This window comes from Pan troglodytes, chromosome 17 (assembly GCF_028858775.2).
Source record: "Pan troglodytes isolate AG18354 chromosome 17, NHGRI_mPanTro3-v2.0_pri, whole genome shotgun sequence".
NCBI classification, from domain to species: Eukaryota; Metazoa; Chordata; class Mammalia; order Primates; family Hominidae; genus Pan; species Pan troglodytes.
Genome location: NC_072415.2, coordinates 34,114,236 through 34,134,174, shown reverse-complemented (window position 1 = coordinate 34,134,174; position 19,939 = coordinate 34,114,236). Strand labels below are relative to the sequence as shown.

At 40.8% G+C, this 19,939-nt stretch overlaps 1 protein-coding gene across 6 annotated transcripts in view; it reads left to right on the top strand.

Moving 5' to 3' along the window:
- OSBPL1A (oxysterol binding protein like 1A) overlaps positions 1 to 19,939 on the top strand; it is a 233,095-nt gene that overhangs the window by 108,032 nt on the left and 105,124 nt on the right. For 4 of the 6 annotated variants that reach the window (XM_009433810.5, XM_063796042.1, XM_054672214.2 and 1 more), the window contains one exon: positions 7,167 to 7,273. In XM_009433810.5, the coding sequence (XP_009432085.4) occupies positions 7,167 to 7,273 (107 nt within the window). Of the gene's footprint in view, positions 1 to 7,166; positions 7,274 to 15,889; positions 16,502 to 16,533; positions 16,606 to 19,939 lie in introns of those variants that run through there. The other 2 variants (XM_009433811.5, XM_009433812.5) reach the window with 2 other exon arrangements.

Here is a 19,939-nt window from a genome sequence, read left to right as displayed (position 1 = left end):
CTCTCTGGGCAGGCCCAGCCTCCTCAGGTGTTAGAAGGGACAGGAAGAGCAAGCAAAGGTACAGGCCACAACAGTTGCCCCTATTCAGGCCTGTCGTACAGGGCACTGGAGAGTGAGCTTCTGTCTTTGGTCCAAGCTTTCTTTCAGGCAGCAAGGTTGAAGAATCCAATAGGTGAGACAGTGTGGCTATGAGACTAAGTGATTTATTGCTCACTTTTACTTCTGCCAAAGTCTATTTTATTTTATTTTATTTTATTTTTGAGACAGAGTCTCTGTTACCCAGGCTGGAGTGCAGTGGCACGATCTCGGCTCACTGCAACCTCTGCCTCCTGGTTCAAGCGATTCTCCTGCCTCAGCCTCCCGGGTAGCTGGGATTACAGGCAAGTACCACCTCGCCCAGCTAATTTTTGTATTTTTAGTAGAGACAGGGTTTCACCATGTTGGCCAGGTTGGTCTGGAACTCCTGATCTCAGGTGATCTGCCTGCCTTGGCCTCCCAAAGTGCTGGGATTACAGGTGTGAGCCACCATGCCTGGCCTACTTCTGCCAAAGTCTAGAAGACAGGCAAGCATCATACCCTGAAGCTCTCTCAAGCACTCAGAATGGATAAACTCTATTATGTCATCCAGTTCTGCACCTTATTCTTTGTGGCACAGACCTTTCCAAGACTCCTCTCTTGACCTTGGCCATAGGTGGCCCTTTCTAGATCATATGTGGCTCAACCCTAGTTACCATTTACTTCATTGACTCCGTTTTCCTCATAAGGACTTACCATAAGGTGGGGAACCCATTGGACAATTCAATCAGAAGTGATGCAAACCCAATTATACCCTTTGATGAAGATTTCCTCAGTTTGATTAAAATTAACTTCCTTATTGCCTCACTTCATTCTCTTTTGTAAGAGAGTACAAAACACATTCTGTAGTTCTGCTGGCTTCTCTCCTGTTTTGTTTGACTCCAGGTCTTTGTGACTTGTACTCTTTTCTAAAATTTTAAATGTAATTCATTTTATTTTTTCCAAATAATAATATCCTTCTCCTCTTACTCTTCTAAAGTCTCCCTTTGATCAGTATTATTCTTTCAATAGTAATTGTTTTATTTTCCATTTTCCTTGCTAGACAGCAAGCTCTGTAAAAACAAAGACTGTCTGTCCAACTTACCCCTTTTTCTCCAGCACCTAGCTGGTGCCTGCCACGTGGTTGCCACTCCATAACTGGCAGATGAAAACCTCTCACCTTGCTAGAGTTCTCATTGATCATAATTCTGAAACTATCTTCCCTCAGGACTAGTATATTTGGCACTCTATTTTAGAAGTGTTTATTGGGTTTATATTTAGCAATACAAAAATGTTCCTTGTTCTTTAAGATCCAATTCAACTGCAACATCTTTTCATCAAACTATGGATTACTCTAGTCCATAATGACAGTGCTCTTCTCTGAAATTTTAATATTTTTTAAAAGTATGCACAACTTGCTAGTTATATCTCACAACATCCCTGATATCATCTTTTTATTATTCATTTAAGACATGCCACTTTGAGCTATATATTTTATATCCTCCAGTGCAATGAATATAAATTATATAGATGTAGATATATAGATTAAATGGTCAGAGGTACTTCTTCAGTGGATGATTGTATTCAAGGTAGTCATTTTAATTTGAACAAAAAATAGATTTATATTTTTATGTCTTTCAGCATGACCTCTTTTGATATTTTTCAAGTTATAGTTTTATGGAGTAGTTTTTAGAAGGTTAGTTGATTTTTATATGCAAACATTTTTTCCCTATTTTGAAAAGAGAGTACTGATTTTCATTGAAGCATTTATATAATTCCAATCTGATATGAAAGTCCATTTTATTTATTTATTTTTTGAGACAGAGTCTTGCTCTGTCACCCAGGCTGGAGTGCAGTGGCGCGATCTTGGCTCACTGCAGCCTCTGCCTCCCGGGTTCAAGTGATTCTCCTGCCTCAGCCTCCTGGGTAGCTGGGATTACAGGCGCACGCCATGACGGCCGGCTAATTTTTGTATTTGTAGTGGAGTTGGGGTTTCACCATGTTAGCCAGGCTGGTCTCGAATTCCTGACCTCAGGTGATCTGCACGCCTCGGCCTCCCAAAGTGCTGGGATTTCAGGTATCAACCACTGTGCCCAGCCTTGAAAGTCCATTTTAAAATGGACTTTGATCATTTAGGTTAGATCAGGTCTTTCATGTATATAGTCATTATGTATTGCATTTTTTTACACCACAAAAGATAAATCATCCCATTTTGTTATTTTCTGTATTTTCTCTGATCTTTAGCTTTGTCACTAGATTTTGTAGTTTGGACTATTTAGTCTCTCTCCTGTTTGTGTTTAATTATTTAAAAAAAGCCACATACATATTCAAGGTAGCACCATTACCAGAAGGGTAAGGATGGGGAAATAAAATGCCTTCATCCAGTTTTTTTCTTTTAAATACTTGTCCCAAATGATGGAAATATTTCAGTTAAATGTTGAAAAACAGGCAAAATGTATTTTCTTGTGCCACAAGTAAAAAACAAAATGTAGTTAAAAATTACTTATTTCTCAATCTGCCCTAATCAACCAACCTATAGTAATATAAATGAAAAAGTTTTCATTTCACATTTTTAAACTAAAGGACCATAATTCTTTTAAGGTAAAATATAATAACTGAAGCCATTTGGATTCAGATTATATTTTACCTTAAAAGAATTATGGTAGCAAGATGTGGAATAAGATATTTTATTAGTTTCCTTATTCATTTAATAAATATTTGAGAGGTTTTATTTTGGCAAAGCTTGGTGTTTGGATGGGGGGTAAGGAGGTTTAGAGTTTACAGAGGGTCACAGAGAGACAACATACATTCAATGCCTCATGCCCCTATAACAAGTGGGTGTGGCCGCTGTTGGAGTCCAGGAGCAGCTGCTGTCATGTCCCATGGTGATATTTTGTTGTTGTTGTTGTTGTTGTTGTTTTTAGAGACAGGGTCTTGCTCTGTCGCACAGGCTGAAGTGCAGTGGTGTGGTCATAGCTCATTGCAACCTTGAACTCAAGTGATCCTCCTGCCTTGGCCTCCCAAAGTGTTGGCATTACAGGCATGAGCCACTGCACCCATTCTCCACCGTGATATTTAAGGAAGGCTTCCTGGGGGAGGATGGCATTTGAACTAGGCCTTGAAAGAAAATAGTTTTTTTTTTTTGTCAAGTAGGGAAACTTCTGAATATGGGTAATTATTATTTCCAATATTCAAGTAACATGTCAATATTCAGCATTCAACATCCAATATTCAACAATATTTTGAAGACTGTTTTTAGGTAAACAAACATTTCCAGGAGAAAAATCTGGCTGAAACAAATTTAGTTTATTGAGCATCTTAAATGTTAGGCTAAGGAAATGTGGACTTTTTTTTTTTACACTAGGATAACAGTGGAGGTTGTCTGTACAAGGGATTAATTTGTTCACATAAAGAAACAAGTGTTTTCCCACTATTTTAAAAACTTACCCAATTAAAAATTGTTCAGCGTAATCATGAAAAATGACAGATTGTGAGCTTTTTATGTCTCTAAAGTTAAGCTTTTCCAATATGATCTTCTCACAGCTTTCATGACTTTAAAAACGTTTTTAGTACGAAAAATAACTTTTTTCCTGAAAATCAACAGCATCAGATTCTTACAGCAGGCCAAATAAGGCAACATACTGGCCTTTTTGCATTTATTCATGACAGTTTAGTCTCTAAATATTAACCAGCTAAAACGTATTTGCAGTGATTCCCAGTTGGTCACTTTTCTAGAAATTTAGCAATTTTAATTTTTTTTAATGCAACATTATGTAAACATAATTCTATAAGAAGCATGCCAGTGTGAGTTGAACGGACCCTGATGTGCTACACTGCAGTGTGGCATACGGCAAGGTTCGGCAATTCTTAAACTGTTCCGCTGTGGAAGTTCATTTCAAAACTCTTGTTTTAACATTAGCTTGTCAAAGAAATGAAGTAACATTTGACTCTTTTGGACAAAAGAATTCAACGCTCTCTCAATGGTGGATTCTTACGAAAACTTCTTTATATGTGTGTATATATATATATATATATATATCTACACACACACACATATATATATTTGGAATATTTTTTGAAACCTTGCAGAACCAGTATTTTCAAACACTTGTAAGTATTCCTAAGCATGTATTTGGACAATTAATGTTGCTTCATGGTAACAAGTATCTAAAGTTTATGAAATATCTAACACAGACAAAAACAGGATGATTAAGCTTATGATGGTATTTAATAAAAGAACTATATCTATGAATGGTTATGCTTCTATCTTCCTGCCATTTATGCCCTGAAAGTGGAAAATTACTAGATTACCCAGAAAATTTATGGAAGGCATAGGCTGTGTCTGTTTCTCCTGGTACGTCTCCTCAGTCCTCGGTCCACAGTTCGTGTTGAGACATCTGTTCAGGCACTATTTAAGTCGTATGGCACCTAGCATATGGTACTCTCTTTTGCTATTTAGCAACTAAGTAGAGAATAAATCTTCACAATGTGTATCAGAGGTTCAAAATGAAAAATAAAGTCTGTAAAGTCAAATTTGTTTTAGAATATGGTAGTTTTCAATTAGTTGGGCTTTATTAAAGAAGCTAACAAGAGAAAACTATTCTGTAAGATGTATTTTGTAAGATGTAAACTGTGGTAAAGTATCATTTGGCCTTCATATCCATATATGTGTGTGTGTGTGTCTGTGTGTGTGTGTATATATGTGTGTATATATATACACATATATACATATATATGTGTATATATACGTATATATATGTATATATGTGTATATATATATATTTTTTTAGATGGAGTCTTGCTCTGTCTCCCAGGCTGGAGTGCTGTGGCGCCATCTCCGCTTACTGCAACCTCCACGTCCCAGGTTGAAGCGATTCTCCTGCCTCAGTCTCCCGAGTGGCTGGGATTACAGGCGCCTGCCACCATGCCCAGCTAATTTTTGTATTTTTAGTAGAGATGGGGTTTCACCATGTTGGCCATACTGGTCTAGAACAGTAGTATAGGAAACTTGAACTCCTGGGCTCAAGCAGTCCTCCTGCCTCAGCCTCCCAAGTAGCCGAGACTACAGGTGCACACCACCATGCCCAGCTAATTTTTAAATTTTTTGTAGAGATGAAGTCTTGCTTTTTTGCTCAGGCTGGTCTTGAACTCCTGGCCTCAAGTGATCCTTTTACCTTGGCCTCTCAAAGTGTGGGGGTTACACACATAAGCCACCATGCCTCGCCCTAGCTGTAATCTTGTGTCTTTTAACAAATCTTGTTCTGTCCCCACCTTTTAGTTATTTTTTGATGAAAAGACTTCTTAAATGTTAAGATTTTTATTTGATGGAAGGGACAGATTTAAAGGATCTTAATGTATAATTAACAAAATATCAGAAACCATTTCAACTAAGTACATTTCTTTTGCATTAATCTGGACATAATATTTTACTTGTTTTTAAGTGATATATATGCACTTTGCACCTTCCTCTTGTCAATATTTTGTTTTTGTTTTTGTTTTTTATTTTTAATGAGTAAATGGGTTAAGATTTTCTTTAGAGGACCAGGGCAGATACTGATACTACCATTTCTTTATTGCCAACTTAAACATATACTCAATGGTACTGGACCTTCATAGGAACACATTTTTGAGAGTGAAAAGACCTACTTATGCCAAACAGTGGTCCAAATAGGAAGTAGAGTTAATGCTGTTTTCAGATATGTTAGCCACCATGATAACTACAGAATAATTTTTGTTTTTTTATTACTTGCTTTTGAATAAAATTACTTATCTACAAAGGAAATTTTAATGTTTTATAAGGAGTGCTATCAGTCCTTCTTGTCAGCTGTTTTTCTTAAACATTACCCTGTTGTTTAATTCCTATAAACTTTTTTTTTTGTCTTGGTGATTCTTGTAGGGCAGTGCTCCCCAACTTTTTTGGCACCAGGGACTGGTTTTGTGGAAGACAATTTTTCCACGGACTCGGGGGTAGGGTTGGGAGTGGGGGTTGGGGAGATGGTTTCGGGCTCAAACTGTTCTACCTCAGATCATCAGGCATTAGATTCTCATAAGGAGCCCGCAACCTAAATCCCTCATATACACAGTTCGCAATAGGGTTCGTGCTCTCGTGAGAATCTAATGCTGCCACTGATCTGACACAAGGCAGAGCTCAGGTGGTAATGCTCACTCACCCTCCACTCACCTCTTGCTGTGTGGCCAGGTTCCTAACAGGACCACAGACCAGTACCAGTCTGCAGCCCAGGTCTGGGGACTCCTGTTGTAGGGTATAGACCTTTCTAGGAGAAGGCTCCATTCTTTCTTTTTCTGTACCAATTTATGTGCCCCAAATAAAGTGTGTGCTTAAATAATGATGCCCAAGAAACATGAGGCTGGGTGCAGTGGCTCACGCCTGTAATCCCAGCACTTTGCAAGGCCGAGGTGGGCGGATCACCTGAGGTCAGGAGTTTGAGACCAGCCTGGCCAATGTTGTGAAACCCCATCTCTACTGAAAATACAAAAAAAATTAGCCAGGCATGATAGTGTGTGCCTGTAGTCCCATCTACTCGGGAGGCTGAGGCAGGAAAATCTGTTGAACCCGGGAGGTGAAGGTTACAATGAGCCGAGATTACTCCACTGCACTCCAGCCTGGGCCACAGAGTGAGACTGTGTCTCAAAATAAAAAATAGAAAAAAAAAAAAAGCTGGGCGCGGTGACTCACGCCTGTAATCCCAGCACTTTGGGAGGCCAAGGTGGGCAGATCATGAGGTCAGGAGTTTGAGGCCAGCCTGGCCAATATGGTGAATCCCCGTCTCTACTAAAAATACAAAAATTAGCTGGGCGTGGTGGTGTGCGCCTGTAGTCCCAGCTACTCGGGAGGCTGAGGCAGAAGAATTGCTTGAATCTGGGAAGCAGAGGTTGCAGTGAGCCAAGATTGCACCACTGCACTCCAGCCTAGGCAACAGAGCAGACTCCGTCTCAAGAAAACAAAAAAAAAGAAAAGAAACATGATATGTTTTGCTTAAGATAGCTAGATGGAAAGATGAGGTTAATAGATATGAGAGTATTTTTGTGGTCTTAGTTTACCTTAAGATTCCTTAAAATCCCACTCACTGTATTTATTTTTTTCTTTATAGAAATGCTTCCATCATTTCTTCAGAAAGTTGAAGTTGTCTCAGAAGCTTCTAGAGAAACTTGTGTAGCTTTGACTGATTGCCTTAATCTCTTCACCAAACAAGAAGGGGTAGGTAGTTCAGAATTGAATTTGTAAAATAATTGTTTGGATGTTGCATGCGTGGTTGTCCATGAAGTCATTGCTTTCAAATTGTTCAAAGGTAGGAAAAAATTAGTATTAACAAAGGAAAGCTTCATTTGTCACAAAAATTTAGAACTTATTTATTATTGATTAAGCAGGATGGAATAACTTGTGTTCATATCTTTTGAATTTGTTGATGTAGCCATATTTAATAAGTATACCTAAAATTGACCTACTCAGGATTGTTATGACACTTCAATAAGAGAGATGTGAAAATATTCTAGAAACGGAAGGTCTTTACATTAAAAAATACTTTTATTTAGGAAATAGAGTACTATCATACTTATCTATGTAAACTAAGCTCAATGGATTAAATATTTTTTGTGTTCTTTCCCCTCACTCTCTTACCCTTCAACAGTTTGCCATTTGCTTTTCTAAATATGATTAAGGGCTGAGCATGGTGGATCATGCCTGTAATTCCAGCATTTTGGGAGGCTGAGGCGGGCAGATCACCTGAAGTCAGGAGTTCAAAACCAGCCTGTCCAACATGCTGAAACCCTGTCTCTACCAAAAAATACAAAAATTAGGCCAGGCGTGGTGGCTCACGCCTGTAATCCCAGCGCTTTGGGAGGCTAAGGTGGGCAATCACTTGAGGTCAGGAGTTCGAGACCAGTCTGGCCAACATGATGAAACCCCATCTCTACTAAAAATACAAAAATTAGCCAGGCGTGGTGGCGCACACCTGTAATCCAGCTACTTGGGAGGCTGAGGCAAGAGAATCACTTGAGCCTGGGAGGCAGAGGTTGCAGTAAGCCGATATTGCACCACTGCACTCCAGCCTGGGTGATGGAGTAGACTCTGTCTCAAAAAAAAAATCAGCCAGAGAATCACTTGAACCCGGGAGGCAGAGGCTGCAGTGAGCCAAGATTGCACTACTATACTCCAGCCTGAGTGACAGAGTGAGACCCTGTTTCCAAAAAAGAAAAGAAAAGAAAAGAAAACCAAATATGAGTAAGAGTGGTATGCTGAGCTATCAGTGATTCATTTTCAAAGGATTGAAAAGTTACAAAGATGTGTTTTGGTTGCCAGAATTAGGATTTTTCTTGTTTTGCTGTTTTTCCCCTCATTTTTATGATTTCAATGTAAGTCAAGTGTCACTAGGTTTTCTTTTCCATTTTGTTAATTTATATATACATGTCTAATCTTCAGTATTTTAGGTTAAGATACCAAATTTCTTATTCTTGTTTTAGTTTACTTGTACCTTTTGGTTAGAGATTAGGTTTTGGTAAAAGAAGATAGATGAAATTGCTTTTATATATTTTCCTCTAATATGTAAAGATCTAACAATTTATTTTCTCATGACTAGAAAGGGATCCTTATGAATTCATATACAATTCTTTTTTTTGAGACAGGGTCTCACTCTGTTGCCCAGGCTGGAGTACAGTGGCGCAGTCATGGCTCACTGCAGCCTCAGCCTCCTGGGCTCAAGTGATCCTCCCACCTCAGCCTCACAAGTAGCTGGGACTACTGGCATGCACCATGATGCCCAGCTAATTTTTGTTTTTTGTTTTTTGTTTTTTTTTTTTTTTTTAGAAATGGGCCTTTTTATGTTGCCCAGGTTGGTCCTGAACTCCTAGATGCAAGCCATCTGCCCGACTCGGCCTCCCAGAGTGCTGGGATTACAGGCATGAGCCTCCATGGCGAGCATATACACATTTTAAAATGCTGTGTTTGCTATATGTAGCACCAATTCTACATATTAATTTATTTGGAGAATAAGACAAATATGGAAATAATAATCATTTAAAACAAACTTACCAAAAGTCTTTTAATAGAATTATATTAACTATCACAGGAAAACATAATTGTTCATTAAACATTTCAAATGGTTGATTTTTTAATACTGTTTGAAAATATCCCTCCTCAGCACTTCTATTTTTGGTGGTTTGCAAATTTCATGTGTAAGTTTATTTAAATAACAGATGCTTTAGTGTTCTAAATAAATCTGAACAGGATGGTTGCATTCAGAATATCTTTGAAATTAATAAAATATGATGTCATAGGATTCATGAAATATTTAGTACCTTGTAAAACTGCATTTCACTCATGTCTCTTATGTGGTACCTGATGGATGTATCAATAGCTTTCTTGTTCTAGAGATGTATGGTTTTAAGGCTGAACATTAGATTGGGAGTAACGTGTTATGTTGGTTCATGTTTAATTTCTGAAGCAATCAACCTATTCTAATTTTTAAACTATCTGCTTAAAAAATAACCTAATTCTTTAGGTTATTTAGATGTGCAAGAGTGGTAGCCTAAAGTTTAGGCTAATTGACCTCTTTTAGCCTCTTAAATTTATCATGAGGATTAAATAAGATAATGTAAGCAAAATACTTAGCATAGTACCAGACACATAGTAAGCCCTGAATAAAAGTTAACAGTTATTGTAAGATCTTAACTAATTAACATTTGTAGCCTCTCTTCTCTGATAGTATCTTGGAGCTTTTATGTGTGTAACAGTGGATTTATTTTGTTTTGGGAGGAAGTAGCATTGTCTAAAGAACTTTTATTTGACCACTATCATTGGAATGATCGTGTTGTGTTTCCATCCTTGTTGTTTAAATGACAAGGCTACTTCACTTCTCCGAACCTTGTTGTCTTCATCTTTTGAATAAGGGAAACCATATAGCAAGCTTTTAGAAGCACTGGTCTGAAAGTCTGGTGGACCCATTTTTAATGTCAGTCTTTCTCTAACTCTCCAACTGTGGGACAAGTTTCTGTAAAATGAAAATAAACACCTCAGAGTTGGGTGTGGGCATCAACTATATGTAGATGAATGTTACATATATAGAGTATGTTAGCATACTGCGTGGAACACAGTATTCTGTTTAGTAACTAGCATTTAATGTTTCAAACTTTTGGAATGTATTGAAGATATCTTCTGAGTAATTATATGAAATTATCAACTCCATGAAACACTTAGAATCCATGGATTTCCTTCTCAACAATAAGATAAACAGTGAGAAGGCACTGCAAAATATTTGAAAGGTAAGTGGCATTTCTAAAGTTAGTCTTTCAAATGCATAAGGATTACAACATAGGAATTTAACAGCGTAATCAAGGTCAGAGTGGTGTAATTATGTGCTGTAATACCTTTTTTATCTGGCATTATAAATTACATTTCTATTATCTGGAAATTTTATTAAAAGAGCAGGCATAAGCTTTGAAGACCTACAGACCTGTCTCTAATTCCTGGCTCTGCTATTTGCTCTCTTTGACTCAGTTTAAAATACAATCTCCTATTTAAAATGGTGACCACCCAAAAGGGATTGTTTTAAAGAGTAAATGCGATCATATTGGTAAAACACCTCTGTAGGGACTGGCACGAAACAGGGATCCAGTAGATGTAAGTGACCCCAGCCCCCACAGCAGCAACGCTGTTTTTATTCTAGTCTTTTTTGATGGCAGTTATTCTAAATGTTCCACATTTACTTCTTAACCTAAAACTTTAAAACTTAATTTTATGTTTATTTCTTTTTTTTTTTTTCACAAGCCCTTGTCAGGCCATAATTTTATGTTTTCTAGGTGTCTCAAGATTGGCCTTTTGTATGTCAATAATTATTCTGTGCCTTAATACAGAGATGCCCTCAGGGGATAATGTTTATGTGAGTCTGTGTTTTTCTACTAAATGGCCTGGTCCTGCCAATGCTTTTTGGACTCTTGCTTGCTCTTTATAGGTTTTTAAAAATTACCTCTCTTGATTTTTCAAATTAACTGTGTACCTGCCTCTAGCAGTGGAATACTGATGCCTCTGATTTACTCTTTCTAATCTCCTGTTTATTAAAAAGAAAACTAGATAACCAAACTCCATAAAATTATGTCCAGTCAGAGTAAACTGGCTCTCTATGAGAATCTTGGGGGTTTACAGTGTGTGCAGGCCTTCATGCCTTCTATTTCTGTGGTATGTGGGTGTTTTTTGCTTATTTGAGGATGTACTGATATGATCTACATAATCGAGGTTTTCATAGGAGCTATAAATAAATGAGGCATTATTGTAGGAAGATTTTATTTGTAAATAAAACTGCTATGGCCTAGTGGCTCATGCCTGTAATCCCAGCACTTTGGGAGGCTGAGCCGGGGGGGTGCCGGGGGAGTGGATCACCTGAGGTCAGGAGTTCGAGACCAGCCTGGCTAACATGGTGAAACCCCATTTCTACTAAAAATACAAAAAATTAGCCAGGTGTGGTGGCACATGCCTGTAATCCCAGCTACTCGGGAGGCTGAGGCAGGATAATCCGTTGAACCCAGGAGGCGGAGGTTGCAGTGAGCCGAGATCAGGCCATTGCACTCCAGCTTGGGCAACAAGAGCTCTGTCTCAAAAAAACAAAAAACAAACAAAAAAACTGCTTATGCTGTTGAGAAAATGGCAATATATAAAATACTTTGTAAAGTTTGTGGTTGATCTACTGAAGAAAAACCTAGATGCTGTTTTTAGGGTAGTTTTCTTGGAAACAGTATAACAGAATGTGAGTGCTGGGTCTTTTCTTAGCCTGGTCTGAGAGTTCCATTCAAAATGCCAGAAACTGATTTCTGGAATTATATTTGTTTCTGTAGTTTTCCTTGCCTAAGGATGCCCTCCTCATTTTGTGTACTATCGAGCTTCCTTGATGTTAGTCATACCAATTTTTCCAAGGTAAGAACTGCCCATTTAAAGTTAGTAGAAGCTCACTTATCAAGTGTTTTATACATATTTCATGTGAAATCTCCTGACTGCTGAAAAGCTGTGACCCAACTGTATGACTGGAATGAGAGTGGTGTCAGCCAGGCACGGCGGCTCATGCCTGTAATCCCAGCACTTTGGGAGGCTGAGGTGGTGGATCACCTGAGGTTAGGAGTTTGAGACCAATCTGTCCAACATAGTGAAACCTCGTCTCTACTAAAAATACAAAAAATACAAAAAAAAAAAATACAAGTGGTGGCAGGCACTTGTAATCCCAGCTACTCGGGAGGCTGAGGCAGGAGAATCGCTTGAACCCAGGAGGCAGAGATTGCAGTGAGCGAGATTGCACCCTTGCCCTCCAGCCTGAGCAACGGAGTGAGACTCCGTCTCATGAAAAAAAAAAGAGTGGGACTGATTTTGTGGTATAATGGAAAGATTCAGACCCTACATTGGAACCGTCTGAAGGGTTGGAATTCTGTAGTGCTTCTTTGGACTGGACACTGGTATCTTTGAAGAGAAATCATGTGTTCATGTGGACTTACAGCTCTACAAAGTCATGATCTCTTCCATTCATTTCATTTCCTTTGCTGTCGGGCAGTCCTGTAGTCATTTTGTGACCCTGATATCTTTTGTTCCCTAATGTTCTTAACAGCTCTTTTGGGCCTGCACCCGTCTCTGACCTTCTGTCTCTGTAGTCCCCTCAGATCTCCTTCCACTCTGAGCAGAATTCCTTTGTTAAACATGAGGCAGTCACTGTATATGGCTCCACTCCCTACCACTCTTCACTCCAGTTTTTATCTGCATCTGCTCTTATACTTTCCTCTAGCCTTTTGCTGGAGGCATCTGTCTCCTTCCATTCTGCTTCTCTGGGGACCTTGCTTCAAAAAATAGCTCCTGTCTTTGGAATTCTCTACCCCCTTATTTATAGCTTTTGTCTATCTCCCTGCATCCTTTTCCAATTCCATTTTTGAAAATGTGATACTTTCTGTTTCTACTTCTTAATTTTCAGCAAGTCCACCGAAACTGTTCTTGCCAGTATTTCCTTATTGCTAAATCAAAGGACATTTAAAAATTGTCTTGCTTGTCCTCTGAAGGGCCTGGCATGTGACTACTTCCTGTTTTTTGGAATTGCGCTGTGGCTTCCACAGTGCCGCCTCTTTTGGCTTCTCCTTCCTTTGTAGCAGCTCCCTCTCAGTCACCTTCTTTTTTTTTTTTTCTTTTGAGATGGAGTCTTACTCTGTTGCCCAGGCTGGAGTGCAGTGGTGCCATCTTGGCTCACTGCAACCTCAGCCTCCCGGGTTCAAGCAATTCTCCTGCCTCACCCTCCTGAGTAGCTGGGATTACAAGTGCACGCCACCACACCCAGCTAATTTTTTGTATTTTAGTAGAGATGGGGTTTCACTATGTTAACCAGGCTGGTCTCAAACTTCTGAACTGAAGTGATACACTCGCCTTGGCCTCCCAGAGTGCTGTGATTACAGGCTTCAGCCACCACGCCTGGCCTCAGCCACCTTCTAAAGCATTTTTTCATCTGCCTATGTATTAAATATTAGTATTACCTAGGTTTCTATGAGTGACCTTCTCACTCCTCATATTCTCCCTGGATGATGTCACCCATTCTTTTAACTAGAATTCCCTGAGGACTCAGATGTCTCCACCTCAGACTTCTCCTGAGTTCTGATCTAATATATCCAGCTGCCTTTTGAACATTTACATATGCTTATATCAGAAGCATTTCAAAACCAACGTGTCTCAAACTGAGTTATCCATTCAACTCATAGACTTGCCACCCATTCAGTAATTCAGGCCAGGATCATGGGAACTGGCTTTGGTTCATCCTCCTTCTTCCTCCCTATCTTTAATCAAGTCCTGTCAATTATTATTATTTTTTGTGTGTGTGAAGGAGTCTCGCTCTGTTGCCCAGGCTAGAGTACAGCGGCACAGTCTTGGCTCACCGCAACCTCTGCCTCCTGGGTTCCAGCAATTCTCCTGCCTCAGCCTCCTGAGTAGCTGGGATTACAGGCACACACCACCATACCCTGCTAATTTTTGTATTTTTAGTAGAAACGGGGTTTTACCATGTTGGCCAGGCTGGTCTAGAACTCCTGACCTCAAGTGATCTGCCTGCCTCGGCCTCTCAATGTGCTGGGATTATAGGTGTGAGCCACCGTGCCCGGTTCAATTTGGTTTTTTAATATCTTCGTTGCCTATCTCCCTTTATTCTGTCTTCCCTGACTCCAGCATACAGTTCCCCATTGCTGTTCTGTGAGATAAATTCTCAAGGTTGCTCTGTTGGATGACTGTAACCATTTCCTCATCCAGGCTCCACCCTTCAAAACTAGGTGAGGTGTCCCTGCTGCTCCATGAGTTCCTGGCTGTCATAGCATTTATCATATTGTATCATTATATATTCACAAACTGGAGCTCCCTAAGGAAGCAACTGTATCTTAGTTATTTTTGTAGCATGGTACTTGGCATGTGGTAGATGGTGAATAAATATTTGAATGAATGAATAATGAATGTACAAAGGAAAAAATTCAGGCTTTGGGATCAGACCAATCTGGATCTAAACTCTGCTACTTCGACCTTGAACAAATGAATATATGTTTAGGAATTCTGTTTCCACATCTGAAATTGAGCGCATATATGTGCTATTTTATGTGAGGTGCTTCAGTACAGTACCTGGCACATTTAGGGTCCATGTAGGTTGCCTTTTAAAACAAGAAGGTAATTTGTTGTTCATTGTTTTGCTACCTAGCACTACTTTTATAAACTGAATTCATTCTCTAATTTTCAGGGCCTAGGGAGAGATTCTGTAGCAGGGACTCCTCTTTCCCTACATGATTTTTCCAAACACAGTAACAGTTATTATTCTGAGTGAAAAAAGTAAAAGAAATAAACTGACTTTTCAAAGATGCCATGAGGCTGGGCGTGGTGGCTCACGCCTGTAATCCCAGCACTTTGGGAGGCCAGGGCAGGTGGATCACTTGATGCCAGGAGTTGGAGACCAGCATGACCAACATAGCAAAACCCCCGTCTCTACTAAAAATACAAAAAATTAGCTGGGTGTGGTGGTGCAGGCCTGTAATCCCAGCTACTCAGGAAGCTGGGGCACGAGAATCACTTGAACCCAGGAGGTGGAGGTTGCAGTGAGCTGAGATTGTGCCACTACACTCCAGCCTGGGTGACAGAGCAAGACTCTGTCTCCAAATAAATAAATTAATTAATACAATAAAATAACAATGAAAACAAAGATGCCATGAAACCTCACTGACATTCATTCCCAATTTTCCCAGCATGGCCTAGAATGGTCTTTAACACATTCTAGGTCTGTAGTGCAATTACAGCTACCACCGACTTCAATGGGACTTAAAGTACCTAGGATCTTGTGAAAGAAATATTTAATTTTGTTCATTTTTACTCTGAACTCACTAAAGTATGAGGACAGAGTTAAACACTTTAGTAAGGTGAAAGGTTTGAAACATGTTGAAACAAAAAGATTTTTTTCCCTCCATCAGAGTGTTACAGTTAACCATAAATTTCATTAACCTGAACATCCCACTTAAGTGTGGTATTTGGGTGGTGGGTTTTCCTGTCCTCTGAACCTTTGCCCTTCAAGCCTGGCTGGAATAATTTTACCTAAGTAGGTTTCACGGTAGTAGGATTAATACCGTTGTTTTCCTTGTTGCTCAGTGTCCCAACTAGGGTATAAACAATAAATATGTGAAGACTGCCTTTCAGTCTTGGTTTTGGAACCGTAAACGCGAACGCTTCAGCATAAGCCGGAGTAAGTGACAGGCAGGACTGCAGAGAAGATTCCTTTGCTTTCCAGAGTTTCCCAAGGGGCGGGCTGGTTAAAAGAAAAAAGAAAAAAAAAAAAAAGTTGCCAGGGCCGGTGTCTCCAGGAGAGGGCCGAGCGCACAGCAGCTCTAGGACCTCGCAGGAGCCTCGGCGCGGCACTCACGTAGAGCCCAAGGAGCAGTCCCCGACCTCTCCTCGGAGGGCCGTGCAGGCTTCCCCGGCGGTCCCTACCTGCGCCTCCGCCCGTCAGCGGCGCTGGGGAAGGGGAGGAGCGGCCCGGACGCTGCCCGCCGCGCGCAGGGAGCCGCCCGCCGCAGGCCTTGCCGCCGCCCGCCCGCGCTCTCCCCGCGAGCCCCGGAGGGCGGGTCTGCGGCCGAGCCAGCGGCGGCGGAGGGGCAGCGCAGACCTCTGCGGCCCGGGCGGGCGCGGCGCGGGAGTCCTGGGCCGCTGGCGGGCAACGCCTTTGCCCGACCTCGCTGGGGAAGGCTGGCGCTGTTGCCCGGCCGGAGCCAGGGGCAGGCTGCGCGAAGGTGACTTAGGGAGACCTTGCGGGCCGCCCTGGGTCGCGCCTCCCGGATCGGCTCGCCTCGGCTCGACTGGAGGGGAGGAGGAGGAGCAGGCCGAGCGCATTCGCGCTGGAGCTTGCGAGGAGCGCAGGGTGGAGCGCGCCAGCCGGGGTCCTCGGATCTGGCCCAGGTAGGTGGGTGTATTTGCAGCTCGGTGGCTTTGCGGGGCAGCCTGGGGCCACGGAGGACGCCGGGGGACGGAGCGGGGAGGGCGGCCAGACTTGATCCAGGGATGTGAGTAGATCCAAGAATAGTTGGACGTGTGTGTGCAGAGTGGGGTGCAGCCGCGGGCGCGTGGGGAGGGGCGCACCAGCCGGGAGACCCTGCTCTCTTCCCAGTGCGGGTCTCCCTGCCGTGGGGTTCCTGCAGGAAGAGCCCCTGGGGAAAAAGCCCGTGGACTGATGTGTTTCTCAGTTGAATATTGGTATTAGGTCAAGAAGGGCTGGAGTGGGAGGAGTAAGACAGTGAAAGACATTATTGTCCTAAATAACCTTCCAAGTTAGTGATTTTTCGCATGGCTGTGCTCCGGCTGACATTGAGATGAACTTACCATCCGCTCTTCAGAGGCCGCTGAAATTCCAAGAATACGAGAAGTGCATGAGCGGATTAAGGAGAGAAAGGGAAATTCTATTTGTGTTGGGGAATGGGGAGGTAGCTTTTAACTTTAATGTTTTGATTAAGGATTTTTGATTACTCACAGGCTTTCTTTGTAGCCTAAACCAGCGGGGAATCACGTTTCCTAGCATTCAGAGCATGTGGCTAGTTGTTTTGTGCTTTCTGTTGTGCTGGATTTTTCTGGGTTTGGAGAGAGGGTGGTAAGGAAAGGAAGATGCCAGAGAAGAGCTTAGTACAGCTTTTCTGAGTTATTAAGGCTATTAAAAGTTTCTTAATTTTAATTAGGTTCAAAGACTGAATTAAGGCATTGCTTAGCAGGAATCTTTTTCGAGAGAGAAAAATGCTTGAAATGTGTGTTGGTGGAATAGTGTGTAGGCAGGAAAACGGGGTGGGGTGGGGGGTGTCTAAATACAAACTTGCTTTCCATTTTGAGGACACACCGAAGTTAATCTCCTCTCCAAATCAAATTTGATTTTTAGTCCCTAAGCTGATGTCTTTGGCAAGGTAACTCAATTTCTGTTTAGTGGATATTTAATCTGAGCATAACTACCAGGGAGCTATTTCAGCCTCTGTCCCAGTGCTACTTTTGCCAGACTGGAGTTTTAAAGGAACTTGTATCAGCCTGAATATAGTTGCTGGACTCTAGTCTCCCCTCTTTAAAAACCCTTTAAAGGTTAAATTTAGGAGATTGTATTGACAGTGAAAGTGACCCATATAATTTCTTTGCCCCCAGTTGTGAGCCCTGCATAATGGGGGGGGAAGTAAAAGAGCCTGTTAGGTTTTCCATATTAAAGCAAAGGTCTTACTGATATTCAGGGTAGTTTATAAATAGTTTGAGCATGTTTAAATATTGTGCATAACTGAGAAAATAATTATGCAACATCATAATCTAAGCTCCATGTACAATTTTTGACATTTATCATTTACATTCTTTATAAAAAGGTTGGCTAAACTTACTACTTCTGGCATTCAAATATATGACTGTTTATCAGCTTTCTGAGAATTATAAGAAATATTTTAATTCCTCTAAAAATAGAAATTTAGAATTGTTATTCAGTCCACATTATTCAACATATATTCCTAAAATTTTCAGTTTATTTTATATATAGTCCAGAGATATAGCTACAAATTAATTTTGGAAGCAGCTAAGACATAAGTTATAAATAAAATGAAGTTTATGTAAACTGAAGCTGGATTTCATTGTGATAACTTTTGGGGAATTTTTGAACAAAATACGTAAGGTTTTAATTAGCATGGTGTGTGTGTGTGTGTGTGTGTGTGTGTGTGTGTGTGTGTGTGTGTTAGGCTTGTCATGCTTGATGTGACTCAAGATCTATCCTGATAAGTTTTTGTATCTCACGATGGTACCAAGACTATAATCTGCATGTGACTGTGTTTGTCTTATTCCGTACCATATTCCCAATATAGAATGCAGTGCCTGGCTTGTACTCTGATTAATTTTGCATGAGTTATATAGGCAGACATAATTTTCCTTTCATTTTAACTTCAGAGTCTTAAGGGTGTAACCCCTATACATTTTTATAATGGTCCATTGAGGATTTGATGTCTATTACTTTCTGTGACTTTTTTTTGAGTCATTTGATAAATATTTATAGATTGTTTACCTTATAAGAGACTGCTAGACCAGTCTGTCTTCATAAAATTAGATGACTAAAATCTATGTAGTCATCTGACTTATACCGGCGTCAGGTGACTAAATAAATTCTTACAGAAGGTGCAACATACCCAGAAGCAACAGAAGAGGGTAAATTTTAGCAAATCGTTAAGACCGGAATGGAAGGGAAAGAATAAAGAGAAAGTCCAGTCTAAAAGATAGAAGCAGGGTCATTTTGAAGGACTTTGTAAAGTATGCTTATAGAGTTCGAAACTTATCTTGGGCAGTTAGAGTCACTGAAAGATTTTAATCAGATTTAAGGAGATTTGCTCCTTATGAGAAGGATTAGAGAGGAGCACAGGCCTGCAAACAGGACGACCAGGTGCAGGAACTCAAGAGAGATAATCAGGGACTGAACCAAGTTAGTGACTGTGGAGAAGGAAAGGGGGATGCAGAGCAGAGATGCTTCAGAAACAAACGACATGAATAGGAGCTGGTACTCCAGGGAATGTGGGGAATGAAGGTGGAGCCATAGGTGACACCCAGTTTTATGGCACAAGTCACACTGTATAGAGGTGATTAAGGTAGGGAATTGAGGGAATGTGGAAAGATGAGTTGCCTTTTGGACATGCTATTATGTTCAAGTAAGATTGTCCTTAGGTGTCTGATAAAAATTTGAGAATCATTAGCATTGGGAGTCACCTACGTCAACATGGTAATTGAGGTCAAAGGAGTGAATAATATTACCTAGGAGAAGACGCTTGAACAAGTTTGAAATCAAAAGATTGAATACTGACGCTTAAAAGACAAGTGAAAGAAAGGGAGCCAGTGGAGATGACTGAGAAAAGGCGACCGGAGAGGCAGGAGGAACTCTAGAACAGGGGAGATCAAGGGAGACAAGCTGCCCAGAGGACAGGTAAGAACTGAAGCATGTCCATTGTATTTGGTAGCCAGGTGGTCATTGGAATCTTTTTTTTCCTTTATTTTTTCTAAAAAACAAAAACAAAAAAAAATGGGGTACATGTGCAGAACATGCAGATTTGTTATATAGGTATATGTGTGCCATGGTGGTTGGTCATTGAAATCTTTGATTTTGGAAGTTTTAGAAGCTTCATATAGGGCCAGGTGCAGTGGCTCACACCTGTAATCCCAGCATTTTGGGAGGCTGAAGCAGGTGGATCCCCTGAGCTCAGGAATTTGAGACCAGCCTCAGCAGCATAGTGAAACCCTGTCTCTCCCCAAAAAAATATAAAAAATTAGCTGGGTGTGGTGGTGTGCACCTGTGGTCCCAGCTACTTGGGAGGCTGAGGTAGGAGGATCACTTGGGCCTGGGAAGGG